We start from the raw sequence: 27,743 nt of genomic DNA, 5'->3' as shown, positions 1-27,743 counted from the left end.
TTCAGTTGAAGGTTTTGTTTTTTTAAATAGATGGCTGGATAGTGGATGTTGGCATTAGCCCTGAAAAAATAAAAGTGGAGAGGTAACCGAGTCCTCCGGTGGGATTCAATAAGGAATGGACCTCCTTAAATGTCCTCCATGTTTACAGCCTCTGGGACTAAGAGAGGCTTTCATTAGATTACGCCTCGGCCATTCGCTCCTTCTCTCACACAGTCTGTCTTCCTCCCTCCTCCTCATCTCATCTCACTGGCTTCCTCCCTCTTTCCCAATTAGTTAAAGGCAAACCAGATGAATGCTCCCCTGGGAAGTCAATATCACTGACCCAACACACACACATATACAAAAGGTAGGCGTTTCACCATGTCAGAGAAACCAAACATTGATGTTGAATATTCACCACTGTTCTTTGGTTGTTTGGACATTTAGCCAATATGCAATTGGCTTGTAAATAAAATTGCTAAATGTACATTTCCACTAAGGCAAGGCCTGCCAGCGTAATGGTCAACAGATCATCGTTACACATTAAAATAACATTTGATTTGAAGCCATAAACTTGTTTTGACCACAACAAATCATTGGTAATGCAGTGGCCTTGTTTGTTTGTGGGCTGTAAAGACAGGGCAATGAATGACAATCTCAGTTCATTTCCATCTCAAGCCAGTAAGTGAAAGAGAAAAACGTAATTACTCACCAAAAAAAAGAACGTAACTTTCCACTAAATTCAATTTGAACAATCTCAGTTGGCATGTGGCCAGACTGAGGGTCCGCATTGCGTTCGGCCTGCACAGAGAGCTGGAAATGAGCCCTGATTCACTGACCTGCAGGAGAGTGGCTCTATCAGCAGAGCTCATCCATAGAATAGTTTTGATGAAAGCTTTAAGTGCTGTACTAATTCTTGAAATGATGTCTTTACCATGCAGTTTAGAAAAAAGGCTTAAGAGAAGGATATATTTAAAGGGGCCCTATTATGCTTTTTGGGGTTTTCCCTTTCCTGTAGTGTATTATACAGGTTTTTGAAATGTAGTGTAAATGGTTTCAGAGATTCACGACGATAGTGGTTTTCATTTACAGCAGCTGATGTGTGTGTTGTTTTGGTCAAAGTGTGATCAGGGTGTGACTTGTCGACGTTAAATCCGTCACAGAGCAGTTAATCTATGTGTCTTGTTTGTTTGGCAGCAGTTTGACAGCTGCCTGTTGGTGAAATAAATAAATATCTGTCAAAGTATGGGTTATTTTATATTGATGTTGTTTGTATTTAATTTACAGTATCTGACAAATGAAGGTCACGGTTATCACAGTAACAAAAATGTCTTATAAATACTCAATATTGCCTGCTTATATTGGGCATGATGGCCCAACAGTTAGCATATTTAATGGATAGCTATCATGTTATAAACATTATGGCACAGATAGACATATTTAAGTTGTTTCACTGTAAAGACTATAATCCCAGATCCAGGGTATCTCTTCAAAAAAAATCAAGACAGGTTTATAGTGATTTATTAACTGATTTACATCCTGGTTGACAATGACAATATTGAATAAGGATGACAGGGTACAGATCAGCATAACTAATCACTAATTGAGCGACTGTAATTGTGCAATTTGAGAATAAGCGAGTGCGTGTATGTATTTTTATTTGTAGCTTTTGATAAGAAAAGTTTAACTGAATATTATATATTTTAAATGTTGAAGGCACAATCTGAAAAACAAGATTAAATCACATAAACCAGTGTGTTTGAACAAACAGGATAAACAAAACATATTACTGAAATGACAAAACTGATTACAGTATGCAAATACATTTTAGTCCTTCAAAAACTCAAGTGTTGAGTATTCTTCCTGTTCGTCATTTCCAAGGATTCCTTTGAGGAAATCGACAACTCTGAAAAGATTAATGTGGAAATCTCTGGAGGTCTTATCCGACTCGACTTTACCGCCCCCCGACCTGCACAGATCCTTCGTTCCCCAGCTGACCAGCGCAACCTGTGAGAGAAATTCACTTTAGACAGTTAACATGAACTCAAATGATGTTGCCTCAGTGTTTAACATGGAGTTTCATTTTCAATTTGCCATAACTTTTGGTGCTTTTTGTTAAAGTGTTGGATACACACACAACAAAGACGTGACTGTACCTGTATCGTACGATGCTCATAGTTCATGAACACAGCACCCCCTGAGTCACCTGTCACAACAATAATATTAATTGATTAGTGAGGCCCAAAAGGCTAAAGAAGTTGCTTAACTACTGTGTCTGGGTGCAATTCAAAGTTACTGGGCGTTGGTGAGAAGAGCTTGAAGAGGCCCTATTATGGTTTTTGGGATAACTAGCAGCTCCCATCAAAGCAGGGATATAAATTGTAATAGAAGAAACACACCTTTACATGCCACATGATCCCTGAAAGGAGTCAGACCTCCAGTGCACAGGAAGTTATCCGTCACAGCAACCTTTGGATCAGTCGCTGTTATGTTAGGTGCCTCCAGTGCATACTTGATGCAATTATCTCTCTGCATTGGTTATTAAGAGTAGAGCAAAACCACAGCTCAAAGTGACTTGAAGGTTTAGAGTAAGTAATGAAAAAAAAGCTCACAATTACGCACACAAAAAGCACAACCCAGCTCAGTAAACTCACAAGTCCACCAAGCTTAGCGTGGGCATCTTTTTCATCAACCGAGCTTCCACTCTTGGTCAGGAAACTGACTCTTTCAAGTTCTTTTTTTAGCAGCAGCTCCTCTGTGTTAAGAAAACACAAAAACAGTACAGGACATTGAAGTGAAGCTGAGACTATGGATATTTTTATTTGAACTGCAAGGCAACTCAATTGACAGGGGATGACTGTATGACATATTTGGGGGAGTGGGGGGAAAAAATTGTATACATTTTTTTTATGTTAGAATATAATGCCAATCAGATCATTTATTTTTTAGGACTAGGACAATTTACCTCTACACTGCATTGCAAGAGAAGTGCTGTTACTTTTAAGCACTCAATGGTGGGAATGCTCTTTTTTTTCTCGGGAAAGACATTTGTAGCACCCCAAAATTAAAAAATAAAGACATATTTTCCTCTAACATGTAGTGCAATTTATCAATCTAAAGTGTTTTAAGTTGTCAAGATGGCTGCCTTCACTGAATATAAGGGAACTAGATGGCACTCGGCTTTTGGTGCTCAAAGCTAAAAAATAAACTTGAAAACTAAACAATAATGTCCATATAAAGGAATATAGTCCATAGCCTGTTTACTTAAACTAATCCACATATTTAGTTGTGAGTGGTTTCATTTAGGATTGTTTTCTTTCTACCAAACTACACCTGACAACAGTTCACTCTGCAGAAGGAATCATTAAACTGCTCATGGACCAGAGTCTGATACCTCAAATACTCTGCAACGCACACACAAAACAATCCAAATTGAGCAATTGCACTTCTGGTAAGAGTACCAATATTTACTTTTGATTTTGTGGTGAGCTGGAAACATTCAAAAGGTCATCTAAGGACTGCATTTTGGTGTTATTAGCTCAATTAGCTAGTTAGCTACAGTAAAGCTAACTGCTAACGAGTGTTGGTATTTTAACAGTATTGACAGCTGCCTGATATAAATAGAAAGCCTACATTTGTTTCTGACATAGCCCAATGTTTCAAACATGATTGTTTGGGTAGAAATTCTGCCACTGTTTTCTTCACATTGCAACAATAACTAAGGGGTGAGAGGCCTAGCAAAACTACATTTTGGTACATAGAAAAAGTCAAATGAATTTACACAGGAAGTTATGCTTTATCTTGTTACAGTATGTTGGTTACTTCACCTTGCTGCTTGCAGGTGGATACTCCAACCAGTTGCAGAGCGTCACTGGTCTCCTGGGTGCAAGGTATGCAAATAGGTCTGAACGACAACAAAAACAGTGCAACATGGAGAGGATGTTTTTACAAACTTCTGATACAGAATATATATTTCTAAAAATGCAGTAAGCCTATTCCCTATACCAATTTTACCAATTTATTTTAAAGGTCCCATCATATGCTTTTCTGGTTATTACCCGTCCCCTTGTGTGTTATGTTCTGCATGTAAACGGTCTGTAAAGTCACAAACCCTCAAAGTACACCCTGTAGCGAGTAAAACTCTAACACAGAAAATACCTGTCTATGCTGCCCCAGAACACCTCGTTGGAGATTTCTCTTTTTCCATTTGTTTCTTCCGGGGCATATTGACGTCACTAAGTCCAAATGGACCAATTGGTCCAAATGGACCAATCCACAGAGCTCCGCACGCACGCACGCACGCACGCACGCACGCACGCACGCACGTCATGCTGTCATTTTCTGGTTAATAAACACTGATGTTCAGCTGTAATGGAGGTTGACTAATCAGAACAGAGTGGGCGAGCTGACCAATCAGAGCACAGTGGGCTCATAGGGAGGGGGGGGGCAAGAGCCCCAACAAGGCGTGTAGGACAGAGAGTGAATACACATACTATACAGAGATGCTGTATGAGAAAACCAATGTGATTTTGGAACATTGAACAATGTAAATCTATTCTAGTAGACCTCAACAATGGAATTATGATCAGTAGAAATGGCCATGACATGAGACCTTTAAAAAACCCGGGCCGGACAGTGAATGCAACATGAAATCCAAGTGTACGGTGAAAGACGGTATTTAGGGTCTCACCTCACAGAACTGGAGATTTGAACATACTCCTCCAGTTGGATGAGAGCCACATCATAGTCATAAAACTCCGGCACGCCTTCTTTCGCTTTACCTTTAATGTTGTACTTTGGGTGTAGTATGAAGTATTTCACTTTTTTCACTGTAAAAGACACACAGTCAAGTATGAGTAGTAGATACAAGATACATTTAGTTAGAGAGTCAAAAGCTGAAGACTTTGACAATTATTTTTGTAAACTTCTAAAGCATCATTAAATCAGATAAGTGAGTGTGATAATAAAAGAGCCACGAGTAACCATACAGACATTAAATAAACGATTATCATTACCTCTGCCCTGTCCATCATCAATTTCAACTCGGACATCCTCCGGTACATTTCCAAATGTGAAGCAGTGAGCGGCGGTCAAGACAAAGTAAGGGTTCACCAGAGAGCCGATGCAGCTCTTTGAACGGCCGTCAGTCTTAAGATTGAAAAGGACAATTAATGTTTATTATAGTTTAGTGTAAAAAACAACAAAAACATGGAAAACGTGGTGGCTGCACAAATGTTTTTCAATTTAATCGACTGATATCTTTCGATATGGGTTGTTTTTTATGTAATTCTACGTCTGTAGGTCAAGCTTTATTGGGATTGACTAAGCCGAGTACCTTAATATTAATTAAAAATAACCTAATTTGTACAAATACAACATCTATAATATATACATGTATATTTACACTTCGAATATATTATGTCGATATATATTTTAAACAAAAGCAGAATACAATTCTTTTTACGACAAAACACTATACTTATTTGAACATGAACAATATCATTCAACAAAAATCCCCCCCACCCACCGTTCCCTTTTTATTTTATTTTTACTTAGTGGGAGGAAAAAGCTAATGCCCTAATGTTATTGTTTGCTATGGTAACATAGTGAAAATTCACCTGGATAATAATGGATGCCCACCATGGATACTTGTTCCTTGCTACTTTTTGTGGAGATCCAACTATTTCATACTCCTTGTGAAGACCACACAGACCCTTAACCTCTTCTTCATCTAGAAAATAAAAATACATTTATGGTAAATATACAGAGGTGGAACAAGTACTCAGATGTTATACTTGAGTAAAACTAATAAAACAGCGATCTAGAAATACTATCGGGTATCTCCGTCCATTATAATACATAATAATTAATCAGTTGATATCATTTTGTATCAAAAATATGCACCTAAAAAGTCACAACTGCTGTAAAATAACCAATCAGAGCAGACTGGGCTCTGGTTTCAGACAGAGGGTGAAAAGAGGTGCTGCAGCACAGGCAGTATGAGAAAATGAAAGAGCTTTTTGAACATTAAAGCATGGAGACATGTCGCTGTAGAGACACTAAATACAAATATGACCCTGAAAATGAGCACAATAGGGCCCCTTTAAGTACAGTACTTGATTAAATGTACTTTGTGAGTTTCCACCACTGTAAATATGTAGTGGGTGAAGCAAAATCAATGAGCAACATCAGCTGTGTAGAGCTACGTATCATATATAGGCACAGATCAAGAGTGATGGTTCTTCTGCCTGCTCTTAAGTACTTAAGGAAACAAGAGAACAATGTTGATAAAAAACAATATATATTTTTTTGATATATCTCCTTTATGTCAAATGAGAGGGTAGAGATACATAGATGTTGAACAAATATAAATTAAATAGATGTTTTACGATATTCCTTCAACCTTCAAAGATAACTTACCAATTATTTGATCAAAGGTCTCTTGTAACTCTGTAATGTCCTTCATTCGGAAGTAGTGCTTTTCACCAAGCCCTGTTACGAGGGGCTGCAGGTCTTCATCAAAGATATCCTTTCCAGTCGCAAAAACATAAATGTCTGTAACAGAAAAAATAAAAGAACAATGTAAATGAAAACCTTTGTGTTAGGCGTCATCAGTGATGGAATAAATATTCAGATCCTTTAATTAAAAAGTACTACCGGTAATACCACAGTCTATACTCACGTTAAAATGTCTTTGTTGAAGTAAAACTAAAGTATTATCAACAATATGTACTTAAAGTATCAAAAGTAAAAGTACTAATAGTGTAGAATGGCTCTTTTAAAAGTGTTTCATTATTATATAAATAATACCAGGTCGATAAGTAGTGTCTAAATCATATTAACACATCATGTTATTGTGCAAAACGTACAAGTGTCAAATAAATGTAGTGGAGTAAAAAGCACAATATGCCCCTCTGAGATGTAATGGAGTAAAAGCAAACCTTAAAAAGTGCTGTATTTTAGTTCATATCCTCTGTTATATTCCAGCACTGGGTTATCATATATCAATAAATGTTACTGACAATATAACATGTGTGTGGCTAGATGTTTTAAAATGAAACTCACCCAGATATGCCTCCCTTGATTTAGCCTCCTCTTCACCAGTCTGGTTCATGTATACCATATTTTTTATTCTGGCCACTGTGGGTTCAGGAGATCCGCCCATATTATACGCACCTGCAATGAAAGAAACCAGAGGAAGTACAGCGCTTAATACTTTTTTTTACTCGATTTAGCTTCATGATCTTATATAGGAATGCATAAAATCTTTTATTTTAAAATTAGTGCTGATTTGATTGCCTATCAATTCTTGTTTTGCAGTAGTAGGAACAAAGTTTAAGAGGCCGTGTGTTATATAGGTTTTAATGCATGTAAATGGTCTGTAAAGGCTCACATCCCAAAGTGTTTCTCCACCACACACTCCCCCACAGAGCCAGCTAAACAATCAAAGCAGACTGGGGCACAAAATAAAAATATGAAACTGAAAATTAGCATTATATGTCCTTTTTAAGTGTTGAATTGATGAACATTAAAGGTATTAGTCGAGAAGATTGCATTAGATATTAGAGTAGAATCAATCTTCTTATCCAACTCTTAGCAAGGTAGCAAATGTTCATCCCTACACAATTAAATATACCAAGTAGCTGGAAATACCGTCTGTAAATAAGATGATGACGTGGCGATGTTCTTTAAATTGCTCTGTTCCCACTCGTTGCTTTATAACAGCCATTTGCTCCAGGGATTTCTCGAATACGAGGTTCAGATCTGTTCCTGTGTTCTTTTCTTTGAGTCAAAAGACAAACACACACAAACAAGAAAACATGCATGTCAAGCTGTGTATCGTAACAGTATTTTGATATATGTTAATATTTACAATCACTTTACTCACCGTCGACTTTGAAATTTTCCACCATATCAATGATGGTGTTTCGTTCAACTGGTTTTTCATTAAAAAAATCAAGAATGTTGACAACTTCATGAAATCCAGAGGAGAAAAAGGCAATTTCATAGTTTGGATTCACGGTAAAGGAGGAAATCTGTGGAGACAAAAAGCAAATCAGGTCAAAACAATCTTCAGTGTTGTATACATTTTGTACACAGCTTTATAAACAACTTTTCAACCAGCTGTTAAATATGTTACATCTGTTACTGTGCACGTCTTTATGTATGAAAGTGCTTATGGTTGGTATTTTGTTGAGTAATTGATTCATTTATCAGCAGTGAGAATCCCGTAGTGTGCACTGACAGCAAGCCAAGGGACTCGCGCCAAGGAGCATCAGTCAAGATTATGATGTGTAATTCATAATGAAATTTACTGCTAATGGGCTGTTGTGATGGAAGCCAAATGGGGAGGCATAATGTTTGAACATGTGACGTGGGCACTGTGCCAAATGTGCTTCTAAGTGTGTGTCAGAAAATATAAGAGGCTTCATATATCTCACACCAGAAATATGATTCAGGTTATTATTTTAAATTAAATTAAATCCACTATCCCACATAGTATTAATTAAAGAAGTAATGTTACATTTCTTTACTCTGGCACAATTACAACACTGTCCCTGCTAATTAAACCAATAAATAAATGCACAACATTTAAAAAGCCAATGCAGTTCAAGAAAATAATATAATTTTAAGAAGGAGAAAATCTGTGTGAAAAAAAATCCCTGTTGCAGGAGACCCTAAGAGTAATACATTAAATAAGGTAATGATGCATTGTAAAATAAATAATAGTATGAAAAATACAGACAGATATATCCTATACATGTATCGTAACCAGAAGAGACAATCCAGTTCATATATTAAACACTCAGTGCATTATTATGAATCGTAGGTCACTCTGCTTCTTTTAAAAATAGTATTTACTTTTTCAAAATTAAATAAAGATATTTTTTATTTCAAAATAAAATCGAATAGTTTTTTAAAAGCGCAATTCTTCCTTAATTATCGTTTCATTCTAAAATGCAATTCATCATTCCAAAGTCCCTGTATCTTAATCTATTCAAATAGGGCACAGCAAGTTTGGTGTATTGCTGTTGATTTGATCCGAATAAGCTGGCACTTCCTGGTTTACAGGAAGAGCATTGTGGAAAATAATACTATACCGCTTCATAGTATTTGCATGACATTTACGACCCATCAATAGTGGCTTCCTCTGCCATGATCAGTAAAAACTCTGACATTTCCTTTGATTTCATTTGAGTCCAAGTGATTGATCAAATGTCCAGAGTAGTTACACTAACTGCCATATTTACAGCACGTTTTTAACATCTCAGCATATCCATTGCCAGCATCCATCAACAGCAATCTGTACGTTCACTGCATGCGCTTCCTTTAGACTGAGTCCACAATCAGCGAAAAATATTCTCACATCTCAGCACAATGTTTCTGTCTGCATGTAAATTCAGCATTTTGTAGAGTTAGTGAGGCGATTCTGTGAAAACTTTTAACACATACTGTCACAATATCATTATGAATAAAACATATTTGTTTTAAATCAAGTGGACGGATGTTTGTCTCTTACCTTTTTGATCAGTGTTATGATGGCTTTTTTCGCCTTTTCGACATCCTCCTCCTCGATGCTCTCAGAAATATCGACTGCTATATAAATATTCAGCGTCCCATTTTTGGAGATCCTGATCATTTTCCCCGACTGTGTGTCATCTAAACCACAAGAAATGCTCTTATTGTGCCATACAAACAATCTACCAACATCATATTTATTCATTTCTACATCTATAGTTAAATGGAAGACAGTGTTAGATTGTTAAAACAAAGGTATTAGATTTACGTTTTGATGGAGCTTATATACCTTATTAACAAAATAATGCTATAATAGCAGAAAAACTCATCTAGCACAGCTTTTAAATAATGTTAATTATCAGACATAGCTCAGGTACTTACTGAGAGACTCTAAAGTGGTGAGGCTCTCCTTGATAGAGCTGCCAAATGCCTGTGAAACCTCCAATGAAGTGTCATAGGTGTATTTGTCTGCAAGAAGCAAATCAAACAGATGATTGTAATAATTGTTAGAAAGTGAAGTGATGTTTTGAACAAAGCAGGTAAAAGTGCTCGCCTATCACCATAGAGACTGGGGTTCAGTCTTCAGTAGTTTAAAAGGGTCCTAATTATGCGTTCTGGGGTTTTCCCTTTCCTGTAGTAGCCTATGTTATAGGTTTTTGTGCAAATGGTCTGCAAAGGCTAAAATCCCAAAGTTCCCCCCAGAGGGAGTTTCTCTCCCACATGCCTTAAATGCATCCATTGGATTCCTTTGTTTACTTATGTAACATAGTGACATCAATATGTAACACTCACACTTCTATTGGCTAGCAATCCAACACATTGCAGGTTATGGGCTAAGGGACAGGCCAAAAAGAGAAAAACAGGAAATGTGCAAAAAAAGATATACACCTAGAATTGCTGAATATTTGAATATAAGCTGTTATGTCGTATTTTTGTGCTTCACATGTTGATAATCTTGGTTGCAGGTTTGAACATCTTCGTATGGACATGAGGTGACTTTCAATATTTCATGTAAGCATACAGATAACTTATTGTTTACCTCAGAGACTGACTCATCAGTTCCAATCACAGTGACCTCTATTGACTGTCGTATAAACAGGGCATAAACCTGTGTAAATGGATTTGAAGTTAAGTCATGACTTCTTGAATGTTGCAACATATACGATGCAGTATTTATAAAGTACAGTTTCTGTTAGATTCAGTACAGATGAAGATCTCAGTTTGTAGGTTTCTGTCTTACAGTAGCACGCTGGCTCTTTGTTACTCCACTGGCCGTTCTCCAAACAAACTCGCTCACTGGACCCAACCAAAAACAGGTTGCTGTTGCAGCTGTATTTCACCGTCTCGTCAACTCCAAATATGTTCCCTGCTCTTGAAGCGCCAGGTGGGATACCAGGATCAGCACAATTGTGTCCTGCTGTGGTAACAAAAAACACAGAAGATAAGTCATAAAACATTCAACCCGTGAAGAAACAACCCAATGAGCAGTAGATGTCTGTTCAGGACTTACTTTCCCGGCCACAGATGGGAGTGGAGCCGCTCCACTTCCCATTTGGTAAGCACACACGTCTGGCTGAACCTCGCATTGTGTATCCAGAGTAGCACTCATACGTGGTCTCATTGTTCACAAAGTACTTCTCTTGGGGTGGAGAGACTTCTCCATACTCCATCACAGTTGGGTCGGGGCATTCAACAACTGCAAAACAAAACGAAGTAATCTGAGTTATCATGTACTGTAGAGTCTGAGCAGGAGTGAGAAACAGCAGCATCACATCACTGACCCCTGCATCTCTGAGGAGTGAATCTCTTGGGCGCCATTCTCCAGCTGCCATTATGCTGGCACAGGCGGGTCACAACGGGGTACGGGTAGTAGCCCTCGGGACAGTGGTAGATCAACAAGCTCCCTTTCTGCAGCTGCTTGGTCAGTGTGTAATGACCTCCTTCTATTTCCATGTTCTCCTCTGTGCAATCACAACAAACCTGGCCTCCTGAAAAAAAGAGAAAAAAACTTATTTTTGGCATGGAGCTGTACTATTTACTTAGATTTACCGTACTGACTCCATGTACTGTAAGACATCAACCAATGTTTTCACAAGCTGCATGGGTAATACCACGTAGGTGTCAAACATTAAATCTCCAAGTGTAAAACTTCACATTGGTCTTTCAAGGCTTTAAAATGTGTTTCTGAACAGATTAAAAGTATATACGAGTGGTCTTAAGAAAGGCCACGAGCTGTTTTGTTATTTACATTTCTCTTCACATACTAATTTATGTTCATGCTTTAGTGAAAACATATTTAAACTGTATCAACTATTTTTCATTTGAAAACACAGTATAACATGTAAAATATGTATCTTTTGAAATAAAAGCAGCTCACCAAAAAAGTGGAGACATAAAAGTGCAGCAAGCCAACTGCAGTGGACTGCAAATCCCATGACGAACCTTGAACCAGAACAATCTAATACAATGAAAGGATTTTACAGGAACTGTTGATTTATTTTAAAATATCAGGGGAGTTTCAGAAGGAGGGACTTGCTTAGAAAAGATCATGATGGTACTTATTAACTTCATGACAAATAAAAGGAAATCAATAGCGTGTGTCGCAGTAAACTTGTGAATTCCTGAAAATTTGACTTTATCAAGAAAGATTCAAACATTTGAGTTACAATTGAAATAAAATAAGCCTGGTTAATGATGCATTACCTTTGTTTGTTACTTGAGACTTTTCCTGAAAGATTTAAATACAATTCATGCAGTATGGTTATCTGTTCATGCTGAGCATTGTAGTCTAAATCCCTCTGTTTTCAACAACCTGAAGGTTAAATTATGTTACTTTTGATCCTTGGTCTTTCCACTATGTATACACACACAATCAGATGTTGCATAAAAGAACAAAATAGTTGTGAAATCAACCAAACTTTCATCATTTCCCAAAATCCGCAGGCACTGTTGAGCTTTGTTTATTGACACATTGATTCAGGTATTGATTGAGCAGCCAGTTATACCTGAGTGGTTTAACTCGCCATTACTCAGTCATTTGAATGACTTGATTTTACTTAATCTGTTCATCAGAGTTAGTATTTTCAAACACTGTGAGGAGTCAGTCAGTGAAAAATAAATATATTTCAAATGTAAAGGTCTGCAGTGGATAGCATTTACAAAATTATTTGTGGTACCATTTATGATAATTTTTCATCACATTGTGGTATTTTGTCAATGAGTGCTAGTTCAGTACTAGAATGGGTTAAATGCAGATGTACAATGTTGCTGTGTGACACAAATAAAGATGGTTTCATCCTCCAATTCTTCTATTCTTCTTCTATAAAATGTTATGCATCTCAGGTCATAAACCCTGTGACACAATTGCCTCATCTCTAGCGCCACCCTCTGGATAAACTAAACAGCCAGTAGACCCTTTTATACTCGTCTGTATTTCTTCCAACTAACATTGGGTGACATGTTATCAGAGGTGGGAGAAGTACTTAGATCTTGTACTTGAGTAAACATAGAAGTACCAGAGAGTAGGAACACTTTGTTACAAGTAAAGGTCCTGCAGTCAAAATGTGACTCAAGTGAAGTACAAAAGTATTGGCATCAAAATATACTTAAAGTACCAAAAGTAAAAGTACTCATTATGCAGATTGGCCCATTTCAGAAAAATATATAATAATATGTTTTTCTTATACTTATTGATGCATTAAAGTGTTTATGAAAGCTGGTCAATGTGTAGCTAGTTTTAATGACTGTGTATACTGCAGAGTAGATGGGGATTTTACTCCAGGTAAAGTCGGTGTTGATTATATTTTACATCATTAATACAAAGTAAGTTTAAAAGTACACAATTAACCTATTAATTGTAGTGTAGTAGAAGTACAAAGTAGCAACACCTGACAACTACAAGTATCTCAAAATTGTACTTAAGTAGAGTACTTGACAGGGCCGTGGGAAGTAGGTGGAGGACAGGGGATCTGCACTTCCACAAGATTAAATGCAAATATAATACAAAAAAAAACGATTTCAGCCTTGATGTAACAACATTCATAATTAAGTAAAGATAACACCCTTTTCACCCCAGTTACATTTTCCATTTGCCCTGTACGATGGGCGCTGTAAGTGATGAAAGTGGGGAATGTTGGCTTATCAGGCGCCCGCAGCTCACAGCCAAAGTGAGAGAGAGAGAGAGATAGATAGATAGATAGATAGATAGATAGATAGATAGATAGATAGATAGATAGATAGATAGATAGATAGATAGATAGATAGATAGATAGATAGATAGATAGATAGAGAGAGGGTGCACCGGTACCGGCGGGGATTGTTGTTAGCTTCTGCTGCTCTAACGGATATAAGAAGCTGTTTCTACAATAATGTGGAGGGAGAGTTCTGTCCTGTCAGACTGAGAGGCTCAGTGAGGTAAAAGACTCTGAGTGTTTAGATACTTCACTTTAGTCTAAGTTATCTCAGTGGGTCTCAAACGTTTTGATCACAATTTATGTAAGCAAATATTTCAAAGGGACACCTTTATAATTATTTGGATAAATAAAAACAGGTTTGAAATCATTCCAATGTATACTATAGGACATTGTTTAAAACTGGAGAGATTTACAAATATGCAAAAATAAATAAATGTTAACTGATAAAATAAGATATGAATGAACCACAAAAATAAAGCCTACATTTATTTGTTATTAGCTATGGTAGGTTATTGGTTATGTTCACATACAAACCGATCTTTTTCACATGGGTGTTTAGAGTTGTATCCCCTAGATCAGTCTCTAGTAATTGGGCGCTCAAAGTTCACCAGATTGAAGTATTTTACTTTAAAATGTTAAAAACAATCTTCCCGGGGGGGCACCCCCGGACCCCCTTAGAGGATGTGAAGTCCACCCCCCAATTAAAACATGTTCATGCAATACTAAATACATTTGAAGCCTTTTTATATAAGCTGTCCACCATATACGTTTCTCTTTTTGTAGATTATTGGTCTTTTGTAGAGGTTTTTCATTGCCAGCTAAAATCTTGCCTAGGGCAGCAAATTGGTCAGAACCAGCCCTGGTGTCATCCCCACAGCACCCCCCATTTGAAACATGTTCCCACTATGGTACTTGAGTAAATGTACTTCGTTACTTGACACCACTGTGCATTTTTAGCCTAGTGGTTATGAGTATTTATTACGTTTCAAATTATGCTCACTTATAAGTCACAGTTGCATGATGAATAATACCGTGATAACAAGTTTTGATTATAATCAGATGAGGGACAGTAGAAAAATGAAAAAATAAGAATGTTGGCCTTTTTCAAGAGTTTATTGAGTGTTTTTCGTTGTTGCGGAACAGTACAGCAAGAGGCGGTAATGCAGCTGAGTGGCTCAGACGAAGAAGAAGGAGTACCGGATGTGACGTAGTTATCACAAGTAAATTAACAAGGCGCCAAATTTTGGGTGAATCCACTGTTGTCCCTGCCACAGACACATGGAGAAGTCCGTCTAATCTTTGCAAATACATTTTGGAAACGCTACAGGCTGTGCAGGTAAAAGGTTATATAACTGAGAGTAGCATCATCTTGTTTTTAGTCTTGTTTACTCGTTTCGTTTTGCTTAGTGCAACAGTTTGACGTATTCAATGGCAAATGTTCGGTTTGCAGACAATGCGTAAGAAGTCACAATATCTGTTAGTAAAATGAGAGATATGTTTAGATAATATCATGTAAAATAAGTGTGCATCGGTGTGTTTTCTATGGCAAGTGACTGTTTCTGTTTTTAAGCATGGCTGTGCCGTTTGTGCAAGGCTGGGACCTTGTTCAGACTCTGGGGGAAGGAGCCTATGGAGAGTAAGGCTCCTCTTTTATCTTTATTTTCATTCACAGCATGTCTTACTTTATCCTTTTTCTAGCAGTGCATCTCCAGTCACACACAGACACAACATGTTTCACACGAAAATGACATGGACTTTTTCTATGCCACAGGAACCAAAATTGACATGTCAGAAATGACAGAGATCATCAGACAGGCATATTTCTGCAGCTTCTCCCTAATGTGTCGCAGTTGGCAAACCACAAAGCAATCTTTCTGTTGGTTTCATCAAAAGAAAAATAAATATTCACTTTAATTCTGACAGCTATTCTTCCGATTCAATTCAACAAAACCTATTTTAATTATTAACGTCCCTGTCTTGTCTATTAATTAAATATTGTCAGGTTTTTACACATATTCAGACTTTTACACACTGTTGAATCAGGAAACTTTGAGAAACGTATTACAACAATGACAACGTTTAGCTTGTCAATGCAGAGCCTGCTTGTGCTGGAAATGTCACCTTACATAATGTAACTCATCTGCAGGGGACACTGTTTCTGTTTTCATAACACTTACTCTTTCACTATTTCTTTTGACTTGAATAATATATGTCAACACTTTTAATGCAATATCATGTTGAAATCTAATATGAAGCACATATAGGGGGCCTTTTCTGTGTTTGCCATCACCTTTTTTGTGCTCTGATCCATCTTGTCTCTGTTGCAGAGTAAGGCTGCTGGTGAACAGACAGACAGAGGAGGCAGTAGCAGTGAAGGTGATCGACACCTCTCAGGCCAAAGAGTGTGCTGAAAATGTCAAGAAGGAGGTCTGCATCCATAAGGTAGGTGATAGACTTTAAGAACAGTTAGTGGAATGCTGTTTTGAAGGATAATAAAAAGTATTAAAGGTCTCCTAAACAGATTGTGCATTGTAGTATCCCATAATTCCTTCTGTTTCAGCCCTGTTTCAAAAGAGCTGATTCTCTGTCTGTTACTTTAGATGAAAATAAGGAGCCACGCCCCTCTGAGAGATATTTGGTTAAAAAGAACACAATAGGCGCGTTCACACCGCAGTACTTTTCCCACTTTAGTTCCGAAATGTTGCATAACTTCACACCAAATGAATCCGGAGCTAAAATTAGTTAATGAGAAAAAGGTTCCTATGTCTGATTGGCTGGGTGGATTGCAAACCGCGCCCCGTAAAACAAAACAAAAAAATTGTGAAGCCGCCATTTTATTATCCTCGCATTAGCATTATTAGCATTAGCCCAGCGCACAAACGCAGAGAGACACAAAAGAAAACATGGGAGCGGTGGAGATGAGGAGGTGTCGGCGTTCTGGCGATTTACTCGGAAGGCTTCAGTAGAAGCTGCTTGGAGTCCCAGCAGCTTGGTTGGTGATTGGCTAATGGTTACACAAGCCAAAAAATCTATGACATCACAAAGTGGCCAAAATCTGATCAGCTAATTTTCAGAAAGGTTTTTATATAAATGGTGTTTTTTTTGTCATCCCTGCAGCACCATATAGACCCTTTCACCGTTGTTAACATAAACTAAATGTGTCCCAGTTGATTTCATGTTGCAATTACTCGAATGACTTCAGCTGACAGGAAGTAGACATGGACCCAAGTGGTTGTCTAGCCAGGCAATTCTGTGGAAACGGGAAAAAGCTGCAACCTTATAAACTGTTTATATAAAAAAAAAAAAGTAAGTTGCATTTGTTGATGTTTTGGTAGATGCTCGACCACGCCAACATTGTACGTTTTTTTGGCCATCGGAAGGAAGGCCCGACCATGTATCTCTTCCTGGAGTACTGCACCGGAGGAGAGCTGTTCGACCGCATCGGTGAGACTGAAATGGTTTTAACACACCGCTACACAGTTACAGTTAATAGTCAAGTTAAAGTCACCAATATACGACGTTGTGTTTAATCATCATGCCAAGAGTTGAAAGTATTCAGTATTAGACCCAAAATGAAACATTTCAAACCTTTACTGGGTTTAATTTACATGTATAATGATTATAAAAATATGACAAATAGTCTCACTTAATAAAATAAGGATATGCATTTTTAGAAGGGAATTGCGATGAAATGGCACTTTTTAATTCATCCAAAGCCTGTTGTAACAGCTAATTAGTATTATTGTTTTTTTTATGTATTATTTGTCTTTTTTTAAATGTATTTATTTTTTAATTAATTTAATTTGAATTTTTAAATTCACAGCTGGATGAAAACATATTTACACATCGGTTTCCCCCTCTGTGTTCTGCCCTCCTAATAAATGTGTATTGCATAGCCCAATAGGAATAACTACATACTGTATTGGCAGTGTATGACTCGATATCTGCCTGATCGTGATTGTGGTCAATCTTTCAGGGTCTTACAATGTTTGCTTCCTTTTTACTTTAGAGCCTGATGTTGGGATGGCGGAGGAAGATGCTCATAGGTTTTTCCAGCAGCTAGTAGCAGCCGTGGTGAGTGAATACAAATCTGTGTGTGGATATGACCTGTTGACCGTTTTAAACTCTCATGATTTTGCACACATTTTCAGCATTACCTCCACGGTTGTGGGATCACCCACAGAGACATAAAGCCAGAGAACATCTTGCTGGATGACAAAGGTGAGAGTTGTGTTAATTTGTAGAAAAACATTACTTTGATTTGCATTTATAACAAACATTATCTGCTGTTCTCCTGACCCTTTTAGATAACCTGAAGCTGACGGACTTTGGGCTGGCCACCATGTTTCGTTTCAAAGGACGAGAGCGTCTTCTGAGTCGACTCTGTGGGACTCTTCCTTACGTGGCTCCGGAGCTTCTCGGCCAGAAAGAGTACAAAGCTCAGCCTTTAGATGTCTGGGCTTGTGGAATTGTCCTCACTGCTATGCTAGCTGGAGGTAATTGACTAAAATTAATTTGACTGAATAATGATAAATGTACAAAGAAAATAAAGATTTAACTATTAAATAATGTAAATAAATGAATAGCTCCAACACATGCTTATGCAATAGTTAGGCTGTGTGGTGAAACTTTTTAGTCACCGTCTCGTTTTTCAGAGCTGCCGTGGGACCAGCCCACTGAGAGCTGTCAAGAGTATTCAGACTGGCTTCAAAAGAAAACTTACCTACCTCCTTGGAAGAAAATAAAACCAATGCCTCTTAGTAAGTGCCAAAGTTTAAATGTATAAATAGTTTTAAAAAGCTGTATCTATTTCACATTCAGCATCTCTCTTCAGGTTTGTTGTCCAAGTTACTGCTGGCGAGTCCAGATGCTCGCATCACCATCGCAGACATAAAGAAAGACCGCTGGTTTACTCAAGGCAAGTCTCAATATAAGTACAATGAAGTAACTTTTCTTTTAACGTTCGCTGTACTGATGTCTGAATGTGTATCTCTGCAGGTGTGAAGCAAACATCTCTGGGCTCAGGAGGAAACAAACGCCATCGATCAGATGCGGGAGGCGTATCCCGGACCAACAGGTCAGAGCTTTGTGTTTTCCTTATTTCAACTCAAAAGGGTGTATTTATTTGTGTGCCTGTAATCTTAAAACCACTCTTCTCCCCATGCAGTGATGACAGGATGCAGTTTTCCAGCTCTCAGCCTGATTTTGCAGCAGAAGGCTGGGAAGCCATGTTGATAATCGACCAAAGCAACGACCAGGTCAGCTTCTCTCAGCCGACCAAACCCGAGCACATGTTGCTGGGGAGCCAGCTGATGGGCACACCGGGAGCCAGTCAGGTAATTCAGTTTAACCCCAATTAGTCATTTATTAATGTGAAGTGTCTCACATTGTATGTTTTTATCCTGTTCTTCTATACAAAGCAAATGTATGTTTTATGAAATGCAGCCTTCAAATGCTGCATTGACGAATGAATGTAACTTGCATTTCCATTCTGTTTGCAGTCCTCTTGGCAGAGATTAGTGCGGAGAATGACACGTTTCTTCACCACTGTGAATGCCGACGTCTCCTTATCTGCCCTGAAAGACGCTTGTGACAGCCTGTCACTTGTCTTCAAACTCACCTGCAGCAAACAGGTACATATGAGTTTAAACTTTACAGAGGTGAAATACAACTGCTGCAGCGCCCAGCCAGGCTACCAGCTTACAGCCATAATGCAGTAGAGTTTAATAAACCCCTCTTTGCCTTTCAGGTGACGGTGAGCACGCTGGACAAACGTAATAACAAACTCATCTTCAAAGTCCACTTGTTGGAGATGAATCGGAAAGTGCTGCTGGACTTCAGACTGTCTAAGGTGAGTTTTAGCATTTCAACACTTTTATACAGTGTTCTTAAGATGAACAAAATAGTAGCAGTAGAGATATATGGAAGTGAAGAACCAACATCTTGTTTTGTGAGAAAAGCAAACATTTTCTTGTGAATTGTTACCAATATCCAATCTTTTATTTAGCTAATTGTGTGAGTTTGAGTTTTATTTAGATGTTGATGTGTGTTTGTGTTTCCAGGGTGACGGTCTGGAGTTCAAGCGTCTCTTTGTGAAAATAAAACAGAAGCTCGGAGACATCATCAGCATTCAGAAGAACTTACCCCCCCTCACATGAACAACCTCTACAGATTCACACGGAGGGACAACATGTATATATTTAGCTGTTCTATTGATATTTTATTTGTCTGTTGTTTGCGTCAAGTATATATGTGTGTGTGTTTTAGCTCCTGTGTTCTTTTCTTCAAGGAGTTCGTTGTTGTTCTTAGTGTTGGAACGTAAAGATTGTCAAAGGGGGACAGTGAGATAGAAGCATGTTTGTTATGTGTTGTCATTATGTTTGACATGATACAGTCAAAAGTATTGAATAAGTTATTAAAAAAACATTGTATGCCCATAATAAAAACTAAAATTACTAAAAATAAATCATTTATAAACAATTTAAGATGATTCCAATGTTCCGTGTGCATGGATATATGCCTCTTTGTATTAAAGAGGACATGTTCTATTTTTCAGGTTCATATTTGTATTTTGTGCCTCCACTGTGACATGTCTCCATGCTTTAATGTTCAAAAAGCTCTTTATTTGTCTCATGCTGCCTGTGCTGCAGCACCCCTTTTACCCTCTGTCTGAAACCAGAGCCCAGTCTGCTTTGATTGGTCAACAGCTTAGAGATGTCCCGTAGCCTATCACATTGGAGCGCTAGCCAATAGAAAGGCGAGTGTTACATAGTGATGTCAGCGTCACAGGCGTGGCCTTTTTATAAGCCTTTGAAGTCCATTTACATGCACCAAAACCTATATAACACTTTAAATTGTAATATTAAAAAACATTCCAGTTGGCTGACCAGTTTACATTCATATAGTTTAATTTAAAAATCAATGCATCGTTATGTCCATGCTGAATCATTGTGTGACATTAGGAGAACTGTTGTAGTTAAGTTGAGATGTTAGTCACAGGCTGTACATACAGTACATTACAAACTGTCTACAAAAAACTATCCATTCCAGGTTCAATTACAATCAAGTGAGTGATTTCCTGGTAGGATTATGAGCCCGTAGCTTTGACGGTGATGGTGACGCTGACGGGCTCATTGTCTTCTCCAGGGGTGGGGGAAGGGGTGAAGCTGGGGGCGAGGGGTGAAGCTGCGCGGGGTAAAGGCATGGTGGGACCTGCAAAACACCAACACAAAGGTTTATCATCAGGATTTAAATACTTTGAAACATGTGCAATTAACAAAGATTTATATTTTATTAGCAAAGATGGCTTTCAATAAAATATGATGGACCTTTGTTTTGGACCTTCCATGTGTCATACCAGCACAGAAAGATAAAGAAACCCAGATATAGCCTACACATAATAACAATAACAGTAAAATAAGAATAAACATGTATTAGCAGTATTAATAGAAATAACAAAAATAATGTGAGTTAAACTAGGATCTGGTGAATGTTCATATCTACAGATATGTGAACAGAACAGATATGTTAATTATATATACAATTAATTATTATAGAAATAGGGCTGGGTGATAGGGATTACATCAAATATCTCTCAATGTTGTTATGATATTTTGAGGGTTTACTAAGGTGCCTTAAAACAATATTTGTTGAGATCTTTGATAATAATCAGCAATGTGGGTATCCTTAAATGGTTAAAGACAAACTAAAACTTAATTAATTAAATACTTACTGTAATGCAGCCTTTAAGACCAGTAAAGACACATTTTGGGATATCCAAAGTCTAAGACCATATAGTTTAATATATTCACAATATTGATATATATCAATAAAATGCGTGTGTGTGTGTGTGTGTGTGTGTGTGTGTGTGTGTGTGTGTGTGTGTGTGTGTGTGTGTGTGTGTGTGTGTGTGTGTGTGTGTGTGTGTGTGTGTGTGTGATTGGACAGCAGCCCGGCCGGCAGGAGGGAAAAATAACTTCCCATGCGTTTTATTATAACGTTTATGGTTGTTATTATAGGAAAGACAACACCAGCATCTAGTCGGACCAAAGGGACCTTTGCAGGTAGGTTTACATTCTGTCTAATGTGAGCAGCAGAGCAGCTCGTTTGCTAACTAGCTTGAAAACTGACATTAGCATTGTACATTTCCCTCCTGAATGTGGAGCATGACGATACGTTTGTTTGTTTTTAAGTTGAGTAAGTAGACTTAAGCAGGAAAGCTAATGTGGTTTTGGTGTGTTAATAGTAGAGCTGTCTTTATAGCACTTTCCATACAGCAGGTGCAGCTCAAAGTGCTTCACAAATTGACAAACGTCACAAGAGGCTGCTGTAGCTCTGTGTGACTGTATGCTCTGCCTATGGTAAAACTGCTTTGTGCATTATTTGATAACACAATTGGTTAAAGTTCATCAACATAGAGGAGGAGAGCTAAACTACATGTGTGCATTATTTGAAATAATTGGTTAAAATCTGTAGAGGAAAATACATAAGTAAAGTAAGTACATTTGTACGGTTATTGCAAAGACAGGGAGGCAACATGATGATACCACAGAAAAATATGGGTTTTAAGTTTCACAAAACATGTCCAGAATTAAAGACACCAGAAAAGCAGTGTAGTAACCCTGAAAGGTACTGTAAATAGTACCAGGTTAAAGTGTTTAAGGGGTTCTTCTCACCTAGGTTAGATGGTCCACCAATATCTTCGATATCTCCCTCCGACCCGCGTACCACTTCATCCTCTGGGAAGTTAATGTTTTCCCTTGACTGGCTGTGCTGCCTACAAATACCAAAATGATTACTTTTTGAATGGCAATTCTGGACAAATTAGCTATCAACATCATTACAAACTACATTTTTCATTGCTGCTTGACAGAAATAAAGATACTCACGAACCAAACAGCAAGTCATGTAGTCCTGGGAGAAGAAACACAGTCCATTAATGCAACATAATGGGACAGTGACTCATAATTCAATTCATCATCATGTTTGTGCTTTTGTTTGTGACTCACGAGGATTGTTGTTGCGGTTGCGGATTATGAACACAAGTAGCAGCACTGTGATCAAGGCTGCAATGAACATCCCGCCTATAGCTGCTCCAATCACAGCAGGGTAAGCATTGTAGCTCGGCTCCGCTGCAACACAATACAGTTACACATTGCAAAATAATAAACCTCTGACAAAACACACACAGTTCCTCTACCTGATAAATATCTAACATTGTCCTGTTATGTTTTAACTCCCTTTAGTGATTCTAAACCCATGTCAGCGTTTTTGTACAGCATCGTTTGGAATTTTTCCTCTTACAAATAAAAGGTTAAATCAATAATCTACAAAATGAACCCGTGCTCAGTTTGTGGTTTTGCTGCAGCAGCTGTATTTGGTTTGGTATGACCAGTAGCTTATGATGGCTAATGTTAGCCCATTTTAGGTAGATTTTGATTGCTTTTTGTTAACCACTTACTGTTATCCCATGTAACTTAAGGACAACTTGAACGTTCAGAAGAAGTTTTATAGGCTTACTTTAAAGTCAACCCTGTAAATAACCTTATACATTAACCTGACAGGGGTTACAAACCACTGACCTATTCTACACTGACATACAAGCCTATCTACTTCCTAAAGAATTACCTGGCTAGGTCATAACCTTTTATACACTCACACAAAGACTTTACAAGGAGAAGCACACAGAGGAAACAGGGCAGGGAAGGAGGTAAACAGGAAGTGAGTGGAAGGTGTTGTTAGGTGTGTGATATTGTTTGTATTTTTTTTTAGTTTGTGTATGAGTCTTTCACCTAAGTGGATAACAAAAAAGAGAGAAACAAAAATGTTAGACTGTCATCAAATTCATCGTAACAAAAAAAAATAACAGCAGAACACCGGTTTCAGATATGTTTGAATAATCAGCTAACTCACCTGTCAACTTTAAAAAAAACATCACTTTATTACTTGTTTCTCCTGCCTTTGCACACTCTTTAATCATCTATTTTTTAACACATCCCTAACTCAAACCCCTAACTGTGCTCAGTTCTCTGCCAAAAAGTCCCTAATCCCGTCTTTTTCCTGTTCACTTACTATACCTGGGGTCTTTGCTGCAGAAGGGTGTCCGATGGTGCGGTGGTTGACAGGTGTGATGCGGAACTGGTAGGTAACGGTCGGTGTCAGTCGCCCGACTGTGTGACTCCTGACTTCTGGGTCCTGGATGATGTTCTGGTACCAGACTGGTGGGCCGATCCTCTCCTCCGCCTCCTCCTTTGAATCGTTGTTGCTGCTTCTCCTTCCTGGTCTCTCTGACACCCATACGTGCTGCAGGATAAAACCTGTCCAACCTCCTGGTTCTTCGTCCTCTAGCTGCCACTCCAGCTCCACCTCGTTACGCTGTTTGCTGTTGTACATCACGCTGACCAGGGTCACATTGGGTGGCATAGGGTGCCCTGATTAAGAGACAAAACACAACCAAAAAATACTATGTAAACTACCGTATGACCACAAGTTAAAGTGGACCTTTTCCTTCAGAAAACTCATCTCTTTAGACTCCACTTCGAGCGATTAAATTACTATCAAAGCACTTATATACTAATAAAGGGCTGGCTTATCTAAAGCCAGTTGAGTAGCACTTGAAATGTTTGGCTCTATGAAACCTGATGTACTTATAGGATTCTGTTTTCTTCAAGGTTGTATCTTCCTGGTCGAATGCACTTATTGTAAGTCGCTTTGGATAAAAGCGTCAGCTAAATGCAATGTAATGTAATGTAATGTAACCTATCATGCTATATTTGAATAATATATTGTAGGGCCATACCTATATAAAACATGTCTGTGAATTTTTTTTTCAAAATACCAAACAGATCCTGCATTTTAGCCATGCCTCATTTCGCTCTATTTGCTCTTTCCAGCCCTGTTTTTGCAAGGGCTGATTCTGTGAGCCTTTTTCGCTGCTTTTGTGGCAGACTACAGCGCCACTTACAGGCCTGGCATATGTACTACAGCGTCTCCAGCGCTTTCGAGTGGCAATGGCCGTGGCCGTGGCCCAACCCCCCATTCCCCTGATAGGGGGAGAGTTGCCCATATAGGCGGAGCACCCCTTTTCTGACGCGCATTTTGCATGATAGGTCCCCTTTAATCTTTAACAGTTAAAGGTAACATTTTGGTTTTGTACACAATGCTTGCTGTTGTGCCTGGTTTTTTAGTATTGTTGTTCCTGTCACTGAGTAAGTGATTCAAGTCAGTTGTTTGCAAATGTTATTTTGATCCAAATAACTCCTCTCATCAGTAGTTCACTGGCTAAAGGCCTTGCTTTAGTTGAGCGAGTGCTAAGCTAAGCTAACTGCTTGATATAACCTCATATTTCCTGAAAAGACTTCAGAGGCATCTATCTTCTTATCTAGCACTCACTAAAAAGCAATTATACTTCCCAAAATGTAAAAACTATTCCTTCAGAAAGCAATGGCTGTAAGACATCTTATGTAGGTTAAAAATGAAACATACTTTTAACCACTAAAGTGACGTTGATATCTGTTCCTCCCACCGCGTTGGAGGTGGTGCACCTGTACTCGCCGCTGTCTTGAGTCTGTTTCGTGTCCCTCACAGTCAGATTGGCCCATGCAGATGTTCGCAGCAGAGCATACTTGGAGGTGTCTCGGACATCCACACCCTGATTGTTGAACCAGGTGATTTCACTGACAGGAAGGTAGTTTTCTCTGAGGTTGCAGGTGAGCTGAACATCGCTCCCTTCATACACAGAAACAACTCTGCTCCGCGTCAGCAATTGAGGAGCCTCTGGAGGTGACAAGTGAATACAAAAATGAATGAATAAACCATATCACGTGTTATAAGCATAATAGTGTTGCTGACAATGTGCACTGACCCAGTGTGAGCCTGCAGGTTTTGGTTTGGAGCAGAAGTGGATGCTTAGCGTAGCAGGTGTAGGGTTTCCCGTTGCGGGCAGTGCCGTAGCGAAGCATCAAGATGTTGGAGTTTTCCTGACCGCCTTTGCCCTGTTCGCCCGGGCCTTCCCACCACACCAAGGCTTTAGGGGCGCCTCCATCCCAGGAGCAGGACAGCATCAACTGTTTGCTGTTTATCACATATGCAAAGCACACCGGCTCTGCTGTGGGAATATCTGGTTGAGGTGGAGGAGAATGTAAAGTAAGATGTGAGAGGAGAACAGTGAACACACTTGTCTTTATTTTTCTTACATGTGCGTGTGCTGCATTCTGTTGGTTGTTTGAGTGCCAGGTGGGAGCCCATGCAAGTAAACAAGCTGTTGTTGGAAGCCAGGCCTTCAGTCGGCAGCAAGATGGCAGTGTTGGTCACTGGATGTGTTTGCTGCTCAGTGTCGACCTCGTTTTGTCCCAACTGTTTCAGCTGTCCGGTCCAGTGTAGGGATGGAGAGGGAAATCCCCCGGGCCAGGAGCAGAGCAGCCTCAGAGAGGTGTGATTCAGAGCCGGCTCCACAGAGCAGGACGGGGAGCCATCGGGGGGGTCTGCGGGGATAAGATAGAGAGCGTAACAAGGCAAAGTGTGCGCCGGGCTACTGTTTTCAGGGTGTTGGGTCTGAATCATCTCTTTTTGGGTAACACTTTCTAATGTGAAAGATGTGTGTGTAAAGGGAATGTTCTCCATCGCTCTTGGGTGATGCATTGTTTTGTGTCAGACTCACGATTTGGGTGTCTAGCAGAAACGTTTTTAACTCAGCAACAGAAAGCAATAGAGCAGAATGACAATAATTGGCCTTCAAGCCAATCAGCCATTGCTGTGACATCACTGTGAGGTACCTGCCAGAGAGTCCCATCATCTTCCCTGAAGGCCGAACAGAAGATTGGGTCTGCAGCACTTCCACACTCTGCTTTGTGTGTTTGTGTGTAAGTGTCTGAATGCACGTGGATTTACAAGTTTTTGTGTCTGTTTTGAAGTATAAGGAGCTTGAGATGTGAGAGGGAATGAATTGAATGAAGCCTGGATGTTTAAAACAGAGGAAGGAAAGGAGGTTTTTGCGTTTCACTGAAAACAGGAAAGTTTTGTTGAAGGTGAAATTATTAGAGAGTTATGTTTGAGTAGGTGATTCAGTGTTAATGAAAAGGAAAACCAAAGGCAATTAAGATCCTGGGTTTGTGTTCTCTTAGTCTCGTACTATAAATGTCAAATCCTAAATATGATCTCAGTCTTTTTTACACTCCTTGCCATTTGAAGCACCAAACATGAAGAACACAGGTTAGGATTGAGTGGAGAGGTTCAGAGGACCAGGAGGGCTGATGGCATAGAGAGGTCAGAGGTCACACTCACAGTAGACAGTCAGGCTGATGGTTTTTCTGGAGCGGGTGTTGAGGTAAGTGTTCTGTGCCAAGCAGGCGTAGTCGCCAGTGTGCATGCGGAGGATCTTGGTGATGGTTAACTGCGGCCCGGTGTAGATCTGGGAGTTGTTGTAGAACCAGACGTACTGACTGGCCGGGTTGGACTGGGCTTGACACAGCAGAGAAACAGTCTCTCTCTCCAGGGCCGAATACCCCCGCTCCGTTATGCTGTACGGAGTCACGTCTATCTGAGGGATGTCAGGGCCAACTGAGCAGAAATAGGATGAACTCATTAAGATATGAATGACATGTTATGAATGCAGCTGTGAGGACACACATCATTTATAAAGTCTGTCACAACAATTCAGTACTCAAACCAACAAAAGAGCTTCTTTCAAAAAAGTCCTCAATATCATTAACACCCTTTCCATTAATGAAATCCCTCTCATAAAAAGTGAGTTGCCATTGTACTGTGTATGTGCATACTCAGTGGCGGTTCTAGACCAATTTGACTGGGGGGGCCACTGGGGGGCCAGTTATTTTCTGAGGGGGGCACAATAAATGCAGGACGAAAAAGAGAACTAGACAGTATGAAGTAATTGGGCATAAGAAAACAATGCAATACAGTTATTGGTATTTGTTTCAGTACACTTNCCTCATCTGAAGCGCCAATGCAGCGCACTATTATACGCTTATGCTGCGCAATTAGTGTAAGCGCGCCACAGTTTATCCGCCGTTTACTCCACTAGCACCCCCCCCCTCG

General features: G+C 39.0%; 3 protein-coding genes across 3 annotated transcripts in view; 2 read left to right on the top strand and 1 right to left on the bottom strand.

Moving 5' to 3' along the window:
- Positions 1 to 27,743, top strand: part of LOC104965286 (phospholipid-transporting ATPase ID-like) — a 718,806-nt gene that overhangs the window by 231,289 nt on the left and 459,774 nt on the right. The gene's annotated exons all lie outside the window — the stretch shown is intronic.
- LOC104964654 (complement factor B-like) lies at positions 1,434 to 11,945 on the bottom strand. Its single transcript, XM_010793493.1, has 18 exons — positions 11,876 to 11,945; positions 11,280 to 11,486; positions 11,009 to 11,194; positions 10,739 to 10,915; positions 9,880 to 9,966; positions 9,500 to 9,639; positions 7,868 to 8,015; positions 7,633 to 7,761; positions 7,045 to 7,155; positions 6,400 to 6,534; positions 5,598 to 5,710; positions 4,995 to 5,127; positions 4,670 to 4,808; positions 3,807 to 3,883; positions 2,634 to 2,734; positions 2,379 to 2,508; positions 2,136 to 2,185; positions 1,434 to 1,986 (listed from the first exon to the last, which is right to left on the bottom strand). Exons 1-18 carry the CDS (start codon positions 11,931 to 11,933, stop codon positions 1,807 to 1,809), a joined length of 2,301 nt encoding a protein of 766 aa, XP_010791795.1. The 5' UTR covers positions 11,934 to 11,945; the 3' UTR covers positions 1,434 to 1,806.
- On the top strand, positions 14,912 to 20,239 carry chek1 (checkpoint kinase 1). The gene is made up of 14 exons (XM_010793495.1): positions 14,912 to 15,027; positions 15,262 to 15,327; positions 16,019 to 16,133; positions 17,027 to 17,135; positions 17,701 to 17,765; positions 17,843 to 17,912; positions 17,999 to 18,187; positions 18,347 to 18,451; positions 18,526 to 18,609; positions 18,690 to 18,768; positions 18,859 to 19,027; positions 19,193 to 19,324; positions 19,441 to 19,542; positions 19,754 to 20,239. Exons 2-14 carry the CDS (start codon positions 15,263 to 15,265, stop codon positions 19,847 to 19,849), a joined length of 1,380 nt encoding a protein of 459 aa, XP_010791797.1. The 5' UTR covers positions 14,912 to 15,027; position 15,262; the 3' UTR covers positions 19,850 to 20,239.

This window comes from Notothenia coriiceps, unplaced genomic scaffold (assembly GCF_000735185.1).
Source record: "Notothenia coriiceps isolate Sejong01 unplaced genomic scaffold, NC01 NC01_scaffold00037244, whole genome shotgun sequence".
Taxonomy (NCBI): Eukaryota; Metazoa; Chordata; class Actinopteri; order Perciformes; family Nototheniidae; genus Notothenia; species Notothenia coriiceps.
The sequence above is the reverse complement of the archived record's forward strand: the minus strand, read 5'-3'. Positions and strand labels throughout refer to the sequence as shown.